Below are 18,704 nucleotides of genomic sequence, written 5' to 3'. Positions count from 1 at the left end.
AAGCAGGCTATTGTAGTTGTCTGGGTGTGAGGACATGAGGGCCTGTACCAAGATAGCATTATCAGAAGCGAAAAGAGGGTATTTGTAAGAGGTGTTACATAGGTATAATTGACAGGGTTTGACAACAGATTGGATATGGAAGGTGAGAGAGAATTGAGGGGGCAAGGATAATATCTAGTTTGGTAGTGTGTTGATTAAGGGAGCATGTTGGTGCCTTTGATTGTATAGGGAAGTTTGGAAGGGGTGAAGAAAGATAATAATGAGTTCAGTTTTGGATATGTTGAGTTTAAATTGTCTATGGGACATCCAGTTTGAAATAACTAATAGGCAGTTGGAGATGTGAAGTCAGGGAGAGGTTTGGGTTGGATTAGTAGATTTGAGAATCATTAGCTTATATATGTTAATTAAACACATGGGGGCAGATGACATGGCCAAGTGAAATAGTTTAGAGAGAGAAAAGAAGAGGTTTCAGAACAGAACCCTCTGGTTTACTCATGGTTAGTGGATGTGACTTGGCTAAATTATTTTGCAAAGAAGACTGAGTGAGTGACAAAGTGAGACTGAGGAGGGAAATCAGGTGAGAGATGATATTGACCTTAGAAGTCATCTAGTCTAGCCATATAATTTTAAAGATATTTAAGTGACTTGTCCAAGGTCACATAGGTAGTAAGTGATAGAACTTGGATTTAAACCCAGTTTTCTCTGAATTTTCAAACTTGATACTCTTTCCATTCTACCAGACTGCCTCCCAATGAATGAATTTCTATAACAGAAAAATTATTATTCTAAATGAGAAAAAATCCAATACTGCTTAGTTATGTAGAAGTCAGTAATGGACAGGTAGGTGGGGCAGTGGATAAAGCACCGGCCCTGGATTCAGGAGGGCCTGAGTTCAAATCTGGCCTCAGATACTTGACACTTACTAGCTGTGTGACCCAGGGTAAGTCACTTAACCCTCATTGCCCTGCCTCCTGCCCCCAAAAATCATAATATTGGTGAAACCATTTATTGCTACTAATAATACTGTGATACAGGTCACAGAGCACACTTCTCACATATTTGATAATTTTTGATTTTCACAATCTATGTGTTGGATCATGAAGGTATTAGCTTTATTTTCCATATAATCGAAACTCAGATAAATAGAGAATTTGCCCCAATGTCTTACAACTATAAAGTAGCTGACATAGGTCTAGAAGCCAGGTGGTAATTCATAGACCAGTACTTCTCCCCTAACTCCCCACTATCTTAGGAGAAATATTTCTGTTGTCTTCTTTCATTAAATTTAAATGTTTTCATACCTAATCTTCCCTTTAGGTAAAATGTAATGTGTCAAGAGCAAGTTTATAAGGAATGCTTTTGTCATATTTTCAGAAGTTAAGGTGGCTGAAGTTACATCCTTTAGGGAGCAATTGTAAGTAAAACACATTTGATATATTGATCTTAAACCAAATTGTATTCAAATAAGAAAAGTTGTGGTTTAAATATGAGGGTCATCAGCATATACTATCTATGTAACCCTGTATAGATTGAGTAAGTCAGAATTAAAAGTTTCAAGTGTTGGTAAATTGAGGTTATTTGTTTACATTGCCTTGGTTAGAATGAGCTATAAACTTTTTTTTTTTTTAACTTTCAGAAATGGCAGCACAGAAAAGGAAATCTACACTAGTAGAACATTCTGCTAAACGGAGGAAACTAGATAACAATAGCAAACTGACAAACTCAGCAAACAGAGAGAGAAACTTTGAAACACGACATGTGTCAAATAAATCAAAGTCAAATAACTGTAAAATACAGAAGAAGAAATCTCCTAAAACCTTTGTCAAAGCTGACAGGTCAGTGACCAATAAAAGCACCAATAATTTTGCTAGGTCTTCTTATCAGACTAAATTAGTTGAAAAGTCACAATCTGAACCTGAATTAAATAGAACTAGTCATAAAACTTTGCCATTAACAAAATCAGCACTAAAATCTCCAAATAGGATAAATTCTCCTCAGACTTCCCCCATATCCTCCAAAGTAAAACATAAGAATCCTTCAGGGTCCAATCATGCTATTTCTAGTAATGCCCCAGGAAAGACAGAGAAATCTAATTTGAGTGAAACTAAAATTTATTTTGAAAATGAATGTCAACATCAGTTGAACACAGATTTTAGGAACAGTTCTGGAATCCAGAGCATCAAAAATAGTAGGCATTCAGTATTAGATTCTACAAGGACATTTAAAACCACTCAAAGGAGTCCTGAGTCAGAAATGAAATCTATGAGGGGAAAATCAAAAGAAAACAATTCTGTTACATCAACTAAAATAGTAAAAAATAACAGTAAAAAAGGACAAGAAGTTAAAAATTCTCAGAAGAACCAAACAAAATCAGCTTGCAAGGAATTAGAAAAACCATTGAATAAATCTTCCAGTGACTATAATACAAATGAATCTGAACTAGTAACACACATGGCCACAAGGTCAACAAAGGCTTTCTGTAATGAGAAAAAATCTACTAACTGCATTCAAAAAACCCAGGTGACTGTGAAGAAACATTCACAAGAACCAAGACAAAGTAAAAAGCCTCCCAAAAAATCAGTTCAAGAAACTCCTAAATCAAAATGTGGCACTCAATTGAATGAACAGCTTAATAGGAGATCACAAAGATTACAGCAGTTAGCAGATGTTTCAACAAAGTCGTTGCGTAACAGAGAAATTAAAAGTCAAGTTCTAGAAGTAAAGCAAAGTATATCAACTAACAGAGCAGAGTCCTGTAGTAAAGCTAAAAGTAAGCCTAGTCAAATTAAAGTTGTGCAGAAAAATTTGAAACGAAAACTCACAAGTTTTGACTCTAAAGAAGATGGAAGCACTGCAAGTAAAGTATCAAATTCACCAAAAAGAAAGAAATGCAAGGTAAATAATAAATTAGATGGTGCCTGTGATTCTCAGTGCAAACAAGGATCTGAAAAATGTCGTCAGCATGAAATTAAAAAAGAAAAAAACTCAGTGCCTGTTATCTCTTCCCAAGACAAAAAAGCAAAAATGGTCACTTCTCTGATTTCAAAAAGGAATGAGGAAATTGACAAGAAAGAGTTAGTTCATCCAAAAATGAAAAACAGAACAAAATCAAAAAATTCACAACCAACAATACCTGAAGGAAATATGGATAAACTTTCAGAGGAAGTTGTAAAGACAAAACGTGTTAGCATCCTTGAACTATGTGAAGAAATTGCAGGTGAAATTGAGTCAGATACAGTTGAGGTGAAGAGAGAGTCTTCATTTACTGAAGTTAGAAAAGAGGATGAGAAGCCAACAAAGTTGGAACTGACTGAAACTGAAACACAGATGATCACTCAGAAGGAACCAAATGAAAATGTTCAGTGTAAACGTTTCTTCCCCAGTAGAAAAGCCAATCCTGTAAAATGTGTATTAAATGGTTTAAATAGACTAGCTAGTAAGAAATCCAAGTGGACCAAAATTAAACTAGGAAAAGTGAACCACTTAGGTCAGAATAGCTTAGGTTCTCCAATTGCTTCTAAACTGGACCCATTAAAAAGTAAACCTAGACTTCCACAAGCCTCAATTCATCTGACAGCTTCAGAAATGCATCCTCCAAAAAGTCAAAGCCAGTTGCTAATGCTGAAACCATGTACTGAAAAAGATTTAGCATGCCAGGAAGAAAAACAAAAAGAGATTTATTTTCAAGAAGTCAAAAATAATGGTAAAACAACTGAAAAGAACAGAACTACAGAAAGGGCTACTGAAAATGGTCAGCCGGATAATCAAATTAAACCTCCTCCCAAACCATCACTGGATAATCAGATGAAACATTCTCTTGAACCAACACTTGATGAGGTAATCAATTTCATTGTGTATAATATCAAAGGGACATGGGTACTTTGTAAAAAGTAGCTTGGCCCAAATAACTTAATCATGTCATGATGCTTCTGTTTAAAAAGTAATTTGTTAAGGTCAGGTTATGTATATGAGAGGTATAAACCAACTGCTAATTAAGATATAGACAGGTAAAGTTCTTTACTAACTTGGGGAGATAATCATAAAACCAGTGGAAGGAAATATAAGGCACTTCCATTACAGTTTTTAAATTTCCATGGAAATCCAGGGTTGTTTTTTTGACAGTTCCTTATTTGTAAATTTTCTGCAGAAAACCTGATAATTTCCTGCTTCATTTAACTCACTTTCCACATACTCTCTTAATTCCTGAATTATACTCAATTGTATAATTTGATAGTGACGAAACCCTGTCACTTGAGCCTGATGTTTTTTAACCTTGTTTGTTTAAACCTAATATAAGTTGGAACAAGCCTATTTTTGTCAAAAATTTTATATAGTTGTATTTTAGAAAGTGGTTTAAAAAACATACATCGATGCTGACTTAAGTGTAGTATGACAGGAAACAAAGGTCCTAGTTCAGCCCTCTGATGCCAAGGAAAATAAGTGGAATCATCTAGTCCAGATGATGTTCCTAAATAGTGACTTTTTTTTCCCAACTCATTTCTTCTTCAGGTGAAGTAACCTTCCATTTCCTTCAATTGACTGAGTTCATGTCATTTCAAATCTTGTATACCTTTATCTGGCTTTGTATAATTCAGCTTGAGTTTTATTGCTAGAATCCTTAAATACAAAACATTGTGCCCTGTGAGGTATTCCCTCACAGAGGGACTAAAAAGAACATAATACATACTCTTATTTTCTGGTCCTTTTTTTAGTTTCCATCATAATTAGTAAGGAAGTAGTAGAATACGACCTTTAAAAGATGGGTGGTAGGGGCAGCTAGACGGTGCAGTGGATAGAGCACTGGCCCTGGAGTCAGGAGTACCTGAGTTCAAATCCGGCCTCAGACACTTAACACTTACTAGCTGTGTGACCCTGGGCAAGTCACTTAACCCCAATTGCCTCACTTAAAAAAAAAAAAGATGGGTGGTAGCTGGATATATGTTGGTCGTGGCCCTCCTACTTTGCCAGTGGGACCATTATTCATTGATGACTTCATCACAAAAGTTAATATGCTGGATTACATTGTGGTAGTCTTACTCTGATCTTTCCAGATATTTATGGAAACTGGCATACCACCTTAGAAGCCAACAAGTTATATCAGCTTACATTCATAGAGGGCTTTGTAGTTAACATACACATACCTTTTTATTCTCAATTTTTGGGTTATTCTGTGTATTACTTTCTATTTTCCAGAAAAGGAAAGGGTCTCAAAGAGCATCATCAGTTTCCCAAGGTCATATCGCTATGAAGTGTCAGAACTGAGATTTTAATCCAGATCATCTGACTCCATAGTAGTTCCTCAGTTAGATAGAAGAATGACTGGCAGGCAGCTAGGTGGCACAGTGGATAGGGCACCGGCCCTGGATTCAGGAGGACCTGAGTTCAAATCTGGCCTCAGACACTTAACACTTACTAGCTATGCGACCCTGGGCAAGTCACTTAACCCCAATTGCCTCACCAAAAAAAAAAAAAAAAAAAGAATGACTGGCACATAGTACAGGTAGACAGAGAATGGAGGAAAAAAAGAGAAAATAGGAATGGGGTATGCTGGCAGGAAGGACGGGAAGGTAAAAGGTGCCAGAGACAAACTGCTTTCTTAATAATAAGGGCTATGGGGCAGCTAGGTGGCACAGTGGATAGAGCACTGGCCCTGGATTCAGGAGGACCTGAGTTCAAATCTGGCCTCAGCCACTTGATACTTACAAGCTGTGTGACCCTGGGCAAATCACCTAACCCTCATTGCCCTGCAATAATAATAATAATAACAATAACAATAACAATGATAAGGGCTGGTTAAATCAGCCCTTTATTTCTAAGGCTAGCTCATTCAATGTAGTCCAACCTACAGTGAACCACTTGGTTATTTCTAGTGCTATTCTTCGACACTTGTGCCATAGGCCACTAAGCCTTGAAGAGGAAGTAATAGTTGGGAAGAGGTAACAATGGCCAGAGTTGATGGAAATTTTGTAAGCTGTGCTGAATTTGTATATGGCTGATAATTTTGAATCAATCAGTTGTCTGAATTTGTAAGTTATTAAGGTAAGAATAACTCATGATCCATGTATTTTTTATTTTTTTTTTGGTGAGGCAATTGGGGTTAAGTGACTTGCCCAAGGTCACACAGCTAGTAAGTGTCAAGTCTCTGAGGCTGGATTTGAACTCAGGTTCTCCTGAATTCAGGGCCGGTGCTCTATCCATTGCGCCACCTAGCTGCCCCGATCCATGTATTTTTGAGAGAGCTCCTTAATATTAGTAAGTAAAATTCTTTGTGAATATGAAATGTAATTTTATTTTTATATTTTCTCTTTTAATCAGTTTTAGCATCTACTGTTTTGGGATGGGTGACAAATTAATAATGAGAGAGAAATGGTTTGATTCAGAAAGTATTAAAATTTTGAATTGTGTATGTTCAGAGTTTCAGGTTATATTTGGAATCTAGCCCAGAAAACACTCCAATGAAAAATGCTGCAGCAGTGCCACCTCTTCTTAATCAAGCCAAAAATGGTACAGGAGAAAATAAATCTCCAGGTAATATTTTGAAATTAAGTTACTTGAATTTGTCAAGGTTCAAAGATACTTTGCCAGAATAAGAAAATTCCATAATAACTGTCCATTTCACTAAGCATTGTTCAAATCTTTTAGACTTACAAGTTATTTCTAGATAAAAGTTCAGTCTATTATGGTGAGATTTTATTTTCCAGGAGATTAAACATTTTATCAATTCCTTTGCATTTTAGAACCTGGTGATTTGGTTTTATGTAAAGAGTTCTAATATAACTCATTTATTCTTGATTCTTTGCCTAGAGCTTTTTTAGTCTCAATTGTGGTGGCATTTGTTTTTATTTCAGAATACCCATAATTCACATCTTCAAGAATTGATTAATACTCTTACCTTCAGTTACTGAAATTCTATTTGTTTAACACCACTAACTCAATATTAGGTTCTTGATCAATTTAAGAAATGTTGCCTTCTATTCTACTTTTGTCATACAAATACGCATAAGATCTTACAAAAATTTATAATCTTGGTGAATCCTCTTCCACTTGATAAAATAATTTTATTTGAACCATTTGATCATTGTTTTCTTGGCTGTATTGGCAGATAATTGTTACTTCAGTTCAGTAGACGGGTTATTATTTTTTTATTATAAACTTAAATATAATGAATATAAATACATTTCATTATACATAGCATAAGGAAAGAAGATTGTATATAAAACTGAACTTGTATTGTGTAGGTTTTTTCTTTAGTTTTTGAATCTTTTTAAAGGCTTAAATATCATTGTTTCTCCTCTGCCTCCCATTGCCATTTACCTTTTTTTAAAAAAATTTTTTTAAAAACTTTGAACCATTTACTTTCTCTCTGTACTACCACTCCCTCAGGGGTGGGGGGAAGAAATGCAAAATCTCTCATCATATAGGCATAGTCAAGTAAAACAAATTCCTACATTGCCTATGTCTAAAAATGTCTTTCTCACAACTCTGTGATGAGTTGGCAAGATTTTTCATTATCAGTGTTTTGGAGTAATGGTTGGTCATTGCATTGACTAGAGTTCTTCTTACCTTTCAGAATAGTTCATTTTTATAATATTGTTGGTTCTGCTTACATTACTCTTCATTCATTTCTCTGAATTGGTCACCATTTCTTACTGCACAATAACATTCTGTTATATTCATATACCATAATTTGTTTAACCATTCCCCAGGTAATGGTGACCCACTTAGCTTTCAGTTCTTTATCACAACAAAAGGAGTTGCCAAAGTTTTTTTTTTGCTACACATATAACCTTTTCCTCTTTATTTAGGGATATAGACCTAGTCATGGTATCAGTAGGTCAAAGGGTATATTCAGTTAAGTTTAACTTTTGGAGCATAATTCCAAATTAATTTCTAGAATGACTGGATCAGGTTACAGTTGCTCTTCCAGCATTTGTCATGTAGTTTATTTTTAAAAGCGTGGATTAAACAACTCAGTTATAAAAAATTCAGGAGTAAAATCTTGCATTTCTTATTCTTACCTTTTGTTCCTTTATTCTTATAATTCATAGCATATAAAATAAGTGTAATTTTATTGGCAAAAAGTAGGGAAGAAGGGAATATAATGGTTTTTATTAAATGAATTTATTAAATAGTAATAAATTTATCATGTAATATTTTTACTTTGTGTGGTAAAAATTGCCCAATTAATAGTGAAGAATGTGATCTTTTTTTATTATTAAATTACAGATATAACTCCTAAGCAGCTGATAAGCACTTTTAATAACCAAATATCAAAGACCAGTGACAACAGGTATGGTGTTACTTTTATCTAGATGAAAAGATGAATTCTTAAGATATTTGTGGCAAATTGAAGTTTTGGGGTGGTAGAGGAATGTGTCCTATACACAACTAGATTTTTTGTTTTACTGGTATAGAGAACTTCTAGTTAGCTGTTTCCTTTCACCAATGAAGATCCATAGCTGCTTTGTATCTTACAGTCTTACTAGGTCACTGACTGACAAGTTAAATGGGTTCACAAACTTAACCCAGGATCAACCTGGGTTCACAGAGCCAGTAAGTAGGGCATGAACTAGCGCTTCTTGATTAGAACTAACCCATTATCTACTATGCCATGTTGCCTCTTTTGATTGGTTTATCATTTGATAAATCATTGTATTATTTATTGAACAATGCATTTGAAAATCAAATAAAAGGGGGAAATTAAACAACTCTCCAACACTAAACCTGTATTTTGGTAATCCTCTGGGGAGAAATTGATCCAAACCTGTTTTCCAGTAGACACAATTTTGCCTGTCTTTCAATTTAAATGATCATTTAGCACATTTGACAAGACTTTTTAATCTTGTTTTGTTTTTCCATGATCATTGTAAAATCCTGCAGAAAAAAATTATAATAATAGTGTTTGACAGGAAAATACTTGTAGCAAATTGACAAGTTAGGTAAATGAAAAACAAGTTCAGTAAAAGGAAGTTGAATCCAAAAGATGATGAGAGACATTGTATTATAATGGACAGAACGCCGACTTTAGAAGAAGGAAGACTTGCATTCAAGTCCCCTTACAGAGACTTGGCTGTGTGATATTGAGCAAGTCACTTAATTTTGTAGTATTACAAGTAACTCGTTTAAAACTGTAAGTTTCAGAGCATTTGTTGAGCTGCATTGGTAGAAGGAGTTCCTTAACCTCATCTCCCAGAACCATTTAAATCATACGTTCAGTAAAAAGAAGTCATATTTGAAATTATTAGTTAATGTATTTGATCACATTAGTGAAAATTGAAAGAAGATTTTAATTAAAAAATTTCTCAAATCATTAAAGTGTTGCAGTTTTTGTAGAATACTTTTTTCATTTTTTATAGCAGATTTATTTTTGTGGATATGAAAATGTATTTATACTTTGAAAGACCATTTCACATATTTAAAGAAGTAAATAAGTATAAAGCTAACAATTTTCAGGGTTAAAAAATCCACAGTAGGTAGTCTACCCATGCTTGATTAGCATGCTCGTTTAGGCTTATTAATTTGTCTAGAAAAGTCTTTTTTCTTAGAATTCATTAATAATGAACACCAGAGTAAATGCTAAATTGTTTTTTAAGATGTGTGAAATTACCTGAAGTTATAAAATTCAATGTAATCTTTTTTTTAAATTTGAAGGTTGAGTTTGTCAAACCACTCATCATCAACAAAGTGCAATTCCCCTTTGGAAATAAAGATTTCAAAAGATTTAAAACTAAAAGAAGCAGATAAAGATGATGATAAGCAGTTGATCATAGTAAGTTATTTTTAAATTTTGTTGCCTTTTATTTTTCTCTGTCATTTCCAGATATGTCTCTATACCTTCCCAGATAACCCTTATAACAATAAATACATTTTCAGATATGGTTAATTTTTTTAAAGTAGTAAACATTTTGTTTTAGTTTTTAGTTTTTGGTTTTTGTTTGTTTGTTTTTGTGTTGTTGTTTTTTTGCTGGGCAGTGAGAGTTAAGTGACTTGCCCAGGGTCACACAGCTAGTAAGTGTCAAGTGTCTGAGGCCAGATTTGAACTCAGGTCCTCCTGAATCCAGGGCCGGTGCTCTATCCACTGCACCACCTAGCTGCCCCTAAACATTATTATTTATAGTTTTGAGTTCCAATTTTTATCCCTCCTTCCCCTACCCCCCTCCCTGAAGTTGTAAGCAATCAGATATGGGTCATACATGTACAATTATGTAAAATGTTACTATATTAGTCATTTTGTACAAGAATACTTGAATAAAAGAAAAAAATGAAAGAGTGAAAAGTAGCATGCTTCAGTCTGTGTTCCATCTATATCAGTTCTTTCTTTGGAAATGGATAGTATGTTTCAGTAATGGTCCTTTGGGATTGTCTTGGATCATTGTATTGTTGAGAATAGTTAAGTCATTCGCAGTTCTTCATCAAACAATGTTGCTGTCTCTGTGCCCAACATTCTTTTAGTTCTGCTCACTTCACTACATCAGTTCATACAAGTCTTTCCAAGCCTTTCTGAAATCATCCTACTTGCCATTTCTTTTTTTTTTTTTTTGCGGGGCAATTGGAGTTAAGTGACTTGCCCAGGGTTACACAGCTAGTAAGTGTTAAGTGTCTGAGGCCGAATTTGAACTCAGGTACTCCTGACTCCAGGGCCGGTGCTCTATCCACTGCGCCACCTAGCTGCCCCCTACTTGTCATTTCTTATAGCACAATAATATTCCGTCACCATCATATACCACAGCTTGTTTAGCCATTGCCCAGTTGATGGGCATTCCTTTGATTTCTAATTCTTAGCCACCACAGAAAGAGTTGCTATAAATATTTTTGTATAAATAGGTTTTTTTCTCTTTTTGGAGATGTCTTTGGTATATAAATCTAGCAGTGGATCAAAGGGTTTTGCACAGTTCTATAGCCCTTTGGCCATAGTTCCAAATTGCTTTTATGGATGATTTTTTAAAAATAAAAACTTATTTTATTGATTCTTTTAAAAATATTTCCATTTTTTTCAAGTTACAAATCTATATTTTCTCTGACTTACCTCCCTCCAACCCCTCCCTTTGGAAAAAAGAAGAAAAACAAAACCTTAGTAACAAATTTGTATAATCAAGCTAAATAAAGTAATGCATTGCCCATGTCCAAAGATGTCTCAATTTGCATCTTGAATCTTTATCACCTTTCTCTCAGGATGTGGCTAGTGTGTTTCATCATTAGTCCTTTGGAAAAGTGATTATTGGACTGATTGAAATTCTTATTTTTTTAAGGTTGCTTGTCTTTACAAATTTTTATTTATATTTTAAAAATTCTATTTCTTCCCTTTTTTCTGTTTGAGAAACTTTCCAATCTTCCTTTTCTTTTTTTTTTTTTTTTTAGTGAGGCATTTGGGGTTAAGTGACTTACCCAGGGTCACACAGCTAGTAAGTGTTAAGCGTCTGAGGCCAGATTTGAACTCAGGTACTCCTGAATCCAGGGCCGGTGCTCTATCCACTGTGCCACCTAGCTGCCCCCTTTTCATTATTTTTTACAACTTGGTAAAATTCTGTTACATTCATGTATCATAATTTGTTTAATCCTTTTTCATTTGATGGGCCACCCCTTTACTGTCCAATTTTTTGCCACCATCAAAAGTACTGCCATAAATATTTTTGTATATATATGTCCTTTATCTTTTTCTTATCTATTTTTGTGGTATAGACCCAGTAATACTATTGCTTGGTCAAAGGTTTTGCACAGTTTAGTGAATTTTAGACCATGTTCCAAATTGTTTTCCTGAATAGCTGGGCCATTTCACAGCTTCACTAACCATGCATTAATGTATTTGTTTTCTTATATTCCCTCCAACTTGTATTACTTTAATTTTTTGTCAATTTGATTTTGTCATTGAAATTTATCTGATAGGATTAAAGAGGGTGGTGAAAAATTTAGTGTTACGATTTATATTCTACAGTAGATCATGTGAACAATCTGAGTATGCATGGGTTTTTCTGGCCCATTTTTTCATTTGTTAAAAATTAAAATAACAAGGGACAGCTGGGTGGCACAGTGGATAAAATAATGATTGGTGAACTATCACCTTATTTTGCTCAGAACCAGGTTTCCATACCACTTCCAGATATCTCTGCACTGTGCACCATGCTCCCCTCCAGGTCTTACTATGTATTTTATTCCCCAAGTAGAATGTAAGCTCGTTGAGGGCAGAGACTATATTTGATTGTATTTGTATTCCCAGTATTTAGCACAATGCCTGGTATGTGGTAAGCACTATCTTGCAAATGTCTTAAACTTATCTTAAGCTGTGATAGGCTTGGTTCTTCTCAACAATACAGTGATCCAAGAAAATTCCAAAAGGCTCATGATGGAAAATGCTCTCCACATCTAGAAAAAGAATTGTAGAATCTGAATGCAGATTGAACCATACTATTTTCACCTTTTTGGGGGGGGGGGGGTTCACTTTTGTTTTGATTCTTCTTTCACAACATGACTAATGTTGTGACTAATGTTGTGACTAATGTAGAAATATGTTTAACATGATTGTACATATATAACCTATATCAGATTGGTTGCTATCTTGTGAACTGGGGAAGGGAGGGAGGGAGGAAGAAAAATTTGGAAATCAGAATCTTATAAAAACAAAAATCATCTTTACATGTAACTAGAAAAAAAATACTATTAAGATTAAAAAAAAAAAGATGTCAGTCACCATCATCTGATCTCTCCAGTTGCTGTTGTCTCAAATTACCTTGTATTTAACTACTTTTCATATATTTGTATTCCCTTCATTTTATGCAAGCTCTCTTTCTCGTTCTCTCACTCTATTTCTTTATATATACTCTATTTAATATCTCCCCCCTTAGAATGTAAGTTCCCTTGTGAGTAGGGATTGTTTCAATCAGTCACCGAACAAATATTATGTACCTACTGCAAGGCACTATTCAAGGCCCAGGTGATACAAGTATGAAGAATTAGTAGATACTCATTGATTAATTGATTTATATATTTAATGAAAGTTTTTCTGGTGATATCAGAATAGTGCAATTTTCTGTGGAAAAACTATCGAATATATATAGGGTAGGGTTTTTTTTTTTGCAGTTTTCTTTAAATTTTTTCTTTTTTTCATCATGGTTTAAAAATTATTTCTTTATTTTTATCATTCTTTTAAAATGAGTTCCACATTCTGTCCCTTCTGCCCTCCCCCCACCCATTGAAAGGGCAAGCCGTTAATCCATGTCAAGTCATGCATGTTGAAAAAAAGGCAAGAAAAATAAAGTGAAAAAATGATACTTCAATTTGCATTCAAAATTCATCCATCAGCTCTGTCTCTGGAGGTGGATAGCATTTTTCATCACAAATCCTTTGGAAATATCTTGGATCATTGTATTGCTTAGAGTGGCAAAGTCTTTCCCAGTTAATCATTGTTACAGTTGTCATGTACAATGGTCTCCTGGTTCTGCTCACTTCTCTCTACATCAGTTCATATAGGTCTTCCCTGGTTTTTCTGAAACCATTCTGCTCATCATTTCTTATAACAAGTGGAATAGTATTCTATCATAATCATATACCACAAATTGTTCAGTCGTTCTCCCAATTCCTCGATTTCTATTTTTTTCCAGCACAAAAAGAGTTGCTATCATTATTTTTGTACCTATAGGTCCTTTTCCTTTTTCTTTGATCTCTTTGAGATACAGACCTAATACTGGTACTGCTGGGTCTAAGGGAATGTACAGTTTTATAGCCCTTTGGGCATAGTTCAACATTGTTCTCCAGAATGGTTGGACCAGTTCACCGCTCTGCCAGCTGTGCTTGCTTTTTCACATCTTCTCCAGCATTTAGCTGGAGTTCCTTTAAACAAAAGTTATTAAAAAGGAGTAAGTTTGGGGTAGGTAGGTGGCGCAGTGGATAGAGCACTGGCCTAGGAGTCAGGAAGACCTGAGTTCAAATCTGGCCTCAGACACTTGACACTAGCTGTGTGACCCTGGGCAAGTCACTTAACCCCAATTGCCTCATCAAAAAAAAAAAAGAGTAAGTTTCTGGGGCAGCTAGGTGACTCAGTGGATAAAGCGCCGGCCCTGGATTCAGGAGGACCTGAGTTCAAATTTGGCCTCAGACACTTGACACTACCTATGTGACCCTGGGTAAGTCACTCATTGCCCCAGAAAAAAAAACAAAAAAAACCCAAACAAACAAAGGAGTAAGTTTCAAATGTTTTCTATGTGGAATCCATAATGTGGTAGTAAAATTATTTTTTTGATTGTAATTTTTTTGTGCTGTAGATATGCAGAAAACTATTTAATTCAGGAAATATTAATTCTCATCATTACAAAATATTTGGACTTAAATATTACAAAACTTAATGATGATAAAACCCTGATATTTTTATGTTTCTTTATTCATTTAAACTGTTACAGGATTCTGTGCAATGAGAGATCAATCATGTTTAAAAACTGGGTTTTCTTTATTTTTTGTCTACAAAATTCCACACGTATTATATGTAACAACTGTTAGTTCATTCATTAGATACAATCAGTTTTCAAATTACTCTTTAATTTTAGAGTTGTTTTGAAGTTACAGATTTTTCTCTCTACATTTCATCTTACATATAATTTATATTTAGACTTATGAATTATGTTCCGTTTTCCAGAAATGTTTGAGTAATATATTGTTTTTTCTTAGGATGCAGGACAAAAAAGATTTGGAGCAGTTTCCTGTAATATTTGTGGAATGCTTTACACAGCTTCAAATCCGGAAGACGAGACACAACATTTGCTATTCCACAATCAGTTTATTAGTGCTGTAAAATATGTGGTAAGAGAATTTCATGGTTCTTTAAGGGTAAATGGCCAGATTTTTAGTGAGATGGGTTCTCAAAAATATTAATTCTTGAATGGCTTTAAAAATTAGTATTTTACATATTTCCCAGTTATAGTTTTATAAAATAAAATATAATGTTTCTGGAATAAACTGGCTTTTTTTAAAGAGAAATTAACTACTTATGTTCGTCAGTTAGTATTGGTGGAGTTTTTGTTTTAAATAAGCATTTTTATTGCCTTTATTCTGGGCTTCTACTGAGAAATAATGTTGTTCCACCTGGGCAGTTCTTCCTTTCTTTATGAGTTTAGAAAGATATCAAAATCCAAAGTTACTTAATAGTCCAGTGACTTGGAACAACTTTGTATCTTGTAATTATATAATAGTATTCTGAAAAATAACACTTAGATGATTTTCAAATTTTGATTTCTCTTTGGCCTTTATAAGGGACTGCTCTGTAGAAAAATAGAGTTTTCTAGTAGTTTAGATCTCTGAAACCTTGTTAAAATATGTTACAAGTTTATGTTTTTTTTCCTGTTTAGTAGTATAAAGGATAAGGAAATTGTGTATTTTTTTTCTTTATTTGTATGCATGTTAGGTGTATCGGGTAATTTTTAACATTTGAGTTTAATGTAGTAAAATTTTTAGCAATTTTGAATTATTTTAGATATCTTGTGAAAATAGCGATTTTATAATAAAGCTGTTCCCACATAATCTGAAATACAAACTGGAATTCATATTTACATACATGTTACCTTCAGTACTGTACACTCACATAGATAAGACCTCCAGGATATCTGAACTGAGATCACCAACTCATTTCATATAGGCATTCAGATTAGCACTAGATAATTATTCAGATGTTCTTACTCTGGCCCAAGTTAGAGCCATTTACTTTAGTTAAAAAGACCTATACTCATTACTTCAGTCATCCAATTTTCTCCCTCATATAAAATTGTCTTTATTTAAGATACTAAAAGTTATTTAAGACTGGCTCTGCTTCTAACTTTTTTCTCCTTAAATATGCTAAGCAAATTTTAAGATTCATATATGTAGAAAATCTGTTGAAAGATACAGATTTATTTCTTGAAACCCGCCTTTTCCCAATTTCCTTGTATCAGTACTTTTCAACAAAATGGTGTTTTAGCATGGGACGTCTCAGTTCTAGAATCCTTTTTGTAACCTGCACATACATATACATGTGTGTATATATATATATGAGTATATACACATATTATATATATGTGATGTAGTAAGTTATAACTGACCTAGAGTGAAAATATTTCACTTGGTTTCACTTTTAAAAATAGTTTGAAATTTGGCTACAACTTGATTTAAATTGCTACTGAAGCCATTAGTGCAAATGCTAATGCAATTAGTGTTAAATTCTCATTGAGGTAAAAAGTAAGAGTACATTTCTGAGAACAGAATTAAAGATTTTCCTTTAAAACATTTTGTTGAGTGGACCATGAACTGGAGTTACTAATAGCTATTTCGTATCTCCTATAATTTGTTAATAAATAAGTTTATTATCTTATGTAAAAAGGAATGAAATTTATCTTTTTAATAAGTTACTATTTTTTTGGTGGGTGAGACTCCAAAAAGTATCCAAGGATATTTTTTTCTTTTTCTTTTTTTAATTGATGGGACAGAGCTAAGGGTTATTGTTGTTGTTTTTTTTAAATATAATTTTTTGTTTGGTTTTGTTTTTAACTTTGAGAGAAGGAATTGAGTTTAGCGGATGGTCTTCCTTTGCACTGAGGTCCAAATTCTTATTTACCTTTTTATGTTATAAGTATGTGTTCCATTTCATATATATGTGTAGTCTGGAAAAAAATTCTAATAAAAATAAATTTTTTAGGTTTTAGGAAAAAGCTGAAAATATTGATGCCCAAAATGTACTAAGGGGAACACATAGCTTTCATTTCTTAGTTATAACACCAGAAATGAATTGGATAATTTTGTTCTTTGGCCCTAATGATTTTATTTTATCTTCTGTGTTACCTTTTTTTGTATTTCTTCAGGTGTGGAGTATGCGTTAAAAAAAAATAAAAGCAGTTTAGTGCTGTGGGCTTATTAGTCATGTTAAGTATAACATGCTTTTCAAACTTAAGTATTTTTGTTAACACTAAAGAATATTAAAATATGAAATATATTAAAAGGGATAATTAAATTACTTTTTAATTAGCAACCTTTAAAAATTATTCATTCCTTTGTTTTTATATAGTTATAACTTACCAGTGACTCTTCTCCTTCCTTAACTCATAGAACATGTCCTTATTTGTAACAGGTAAAATAAGTCAAATGAACAAATTGGCCATGTCTGTTAATTTAGACCTCCTTATTGTTCGCTGAGATGTGGGAAGCAGTCTGCCCCATCAGTCCTTGAGTAATGATTTCGGATGTTATACTGATTAGAGTTCAGTAATAAAAGTTTTCAAAGGGGAATGAAGTTTAACATTCTTATGATAAGAATTTCTCCCCCTAAACTTAACTATATCTCATAGTGTTATAGATCTAGGTGGCTTTGGGTTTTTGAAGGTTATATTAGCATAGTGAATACTTTTTCTAGATCCTTTGCAAAGTATAAATGTGAGTTGTTTGTAGCAACCAAGATGAATAGAAAACCTTTTCAGGTATTTCTGTGTCTCAGAACCAGTGCAGCTCAATCTAGAGTGACTTCTTTTTCTTTAACGGTAATTTATAAAACTGTGTACTAAAGTATGAAGGTGCTGTGTTCTTCATTAGTGAAATCGTGGATTGTTGAAGTATAAAAGATTTTCTCTAGAAATTGGATTTGTATTCTTAAAATTGGCTTTTTCCCCCTATTAGATTAATACTATTTAAATCATGTGTACAGAATAAAGACCTGTAAACATTCTTAGTTTTTCAGATAATTTTTGGCCTACTGAAACATTAAGCCTCTGGTCTCTTCCTTTCTTATCCCTTTCTGTGAAAACAACTTCATAGATCATACAACTTTAGAGCTGGAAAGGTTCTTTGGAAATAATTATATTGCAGTCTTCTTGTTCCTTTCTTCATTTCTTTATCCTGTCTTCCTGATTTTGGATAATATTTTGATAGAAACAGTTGGACTAAACTCTTGGAGATTCTTTTAACTTCTCCCTCATCAAGGAGAGACTTTGCTTTTTGGCAGAGACCTAGGAGCTTCCTTAGTATATGGAAATATTAGTTCCTGTAGGAAAAGGAGCTCAGGGTGACTTGCAGACAGATTTAGCTTATACCACGTGGCCAAATGAGATATTTGTCCCAGATCCCTAATATCAGCTGTAACCTCAAACTCCCACTAGATGTCCTGAATCACCTTTGGTTTTTTCTAGTGACTGATAAAAATAGTATTTGGATTCATTGTGAAGCCCCTGGTTTAATCTTTTTCTCCCTTAAATCTTTCATGTTAACAAGTACTTGTGTACAAGGTACTGTGCTAGGTGCAATGGAAGATGCAAAAAAATGACAGACATAGTCTTTGTTTTCAGGAAACTAAGATACCTGAAGGTCCTTCCAACCATCTTCCCCCCTTTTCCCCCTGGCCAATCTTTTCCAGGTTAATTATTCCTAATTCCTTCAACAAGTCCTTTCCAATTCCTCAAACCAGTCAAGACCTTTTTCATTATCTTTGTACTTTTTTTGGACCCTTCTCCAGCAGATTGCATCCTTATTCATCCCCTCCTCAAATCTTCAACTTCTCATATCATTTGGTTCTTTCCCTTCTGCCCACAGATCTAAGTCTTCCACATCCTTAAAATACCCACAAAGTCTGTCATTACTTATCTTTCCTCCTTTTCTCAGCCAGATTCCTTAAAAAAGTTGGCTACACTTAATCGCCTCTAGTTCTGCACCTTTCAGTTCTTTCAACCCTTTGCAGTCTAGTTCCTAACTTTACCATTTATTTG

At 33.9% G+C, this 18,704-nt stretch overlaps 1 protein-coding gene across 5 annotated transcripts in view; it reads left to right on the top strand.

Moving 5' to 3' along the window:
* ESCO1 (establishment of sister chromatid cohesion N-acetyltransferase 1) overlaps positions 1–18,704 on the top strand; it is a 55,809-nt gene that overhangs the window by 17,879 nt on the left and 19,226 nt on the right. For 4 of the 5 annotated variants that reach the window (XR_006354174.1, XM_043978307.1, XM_043978309.1 and 1 more), the window contains 6 exons: positions 1,318–1,414; positions 1,637–3,837; positions 6,414–6,528; positions 8,227–8,290; positions 9,652–9,769; positions 14,656–14,787. Coding sequence is in view for 4 of the 5 variants with exons in the window: in XM_043978307.1 (XP_043834242.1) it covers positions 1,639–3,837; positions 6,414–6,528; positions 8,227–8,290; positions 9,652–9,769; positions 14,656–14,787 (2,628 nt within the window). In the remaining variant the exon portion in view is untranslated. The remainder of the gene's footprint in view (positions 1–1,317; positions 1,415–1,636; positions 3,838–6,413; positions 6,529–8,226; positions 8,291–9,651; positions 9,770–14,655; positions 14,788–18,704) is intronic. The other variant, XM_043978310.1, reaches the window with a different exon arrangement.

This window comes from Dromiciops gliroides, chromosome 1, assembly GCF_019393635.1.
Source record: "Dromiciops gliroides isolate mDroGli1 chromosome 1, mDroGli1.pri, whole genome shotgun sequence".
Classification (NCBI taxonomy): Eukaryota; Metazoa; Chordata; class Mammalia; order Microbiotheria; family Microbiotheriidae; genus Dromiciops; species Dromiciops gliroides.
This window is presented reverse-complemented; position numbering and strand designations above follow the sequence as displayed.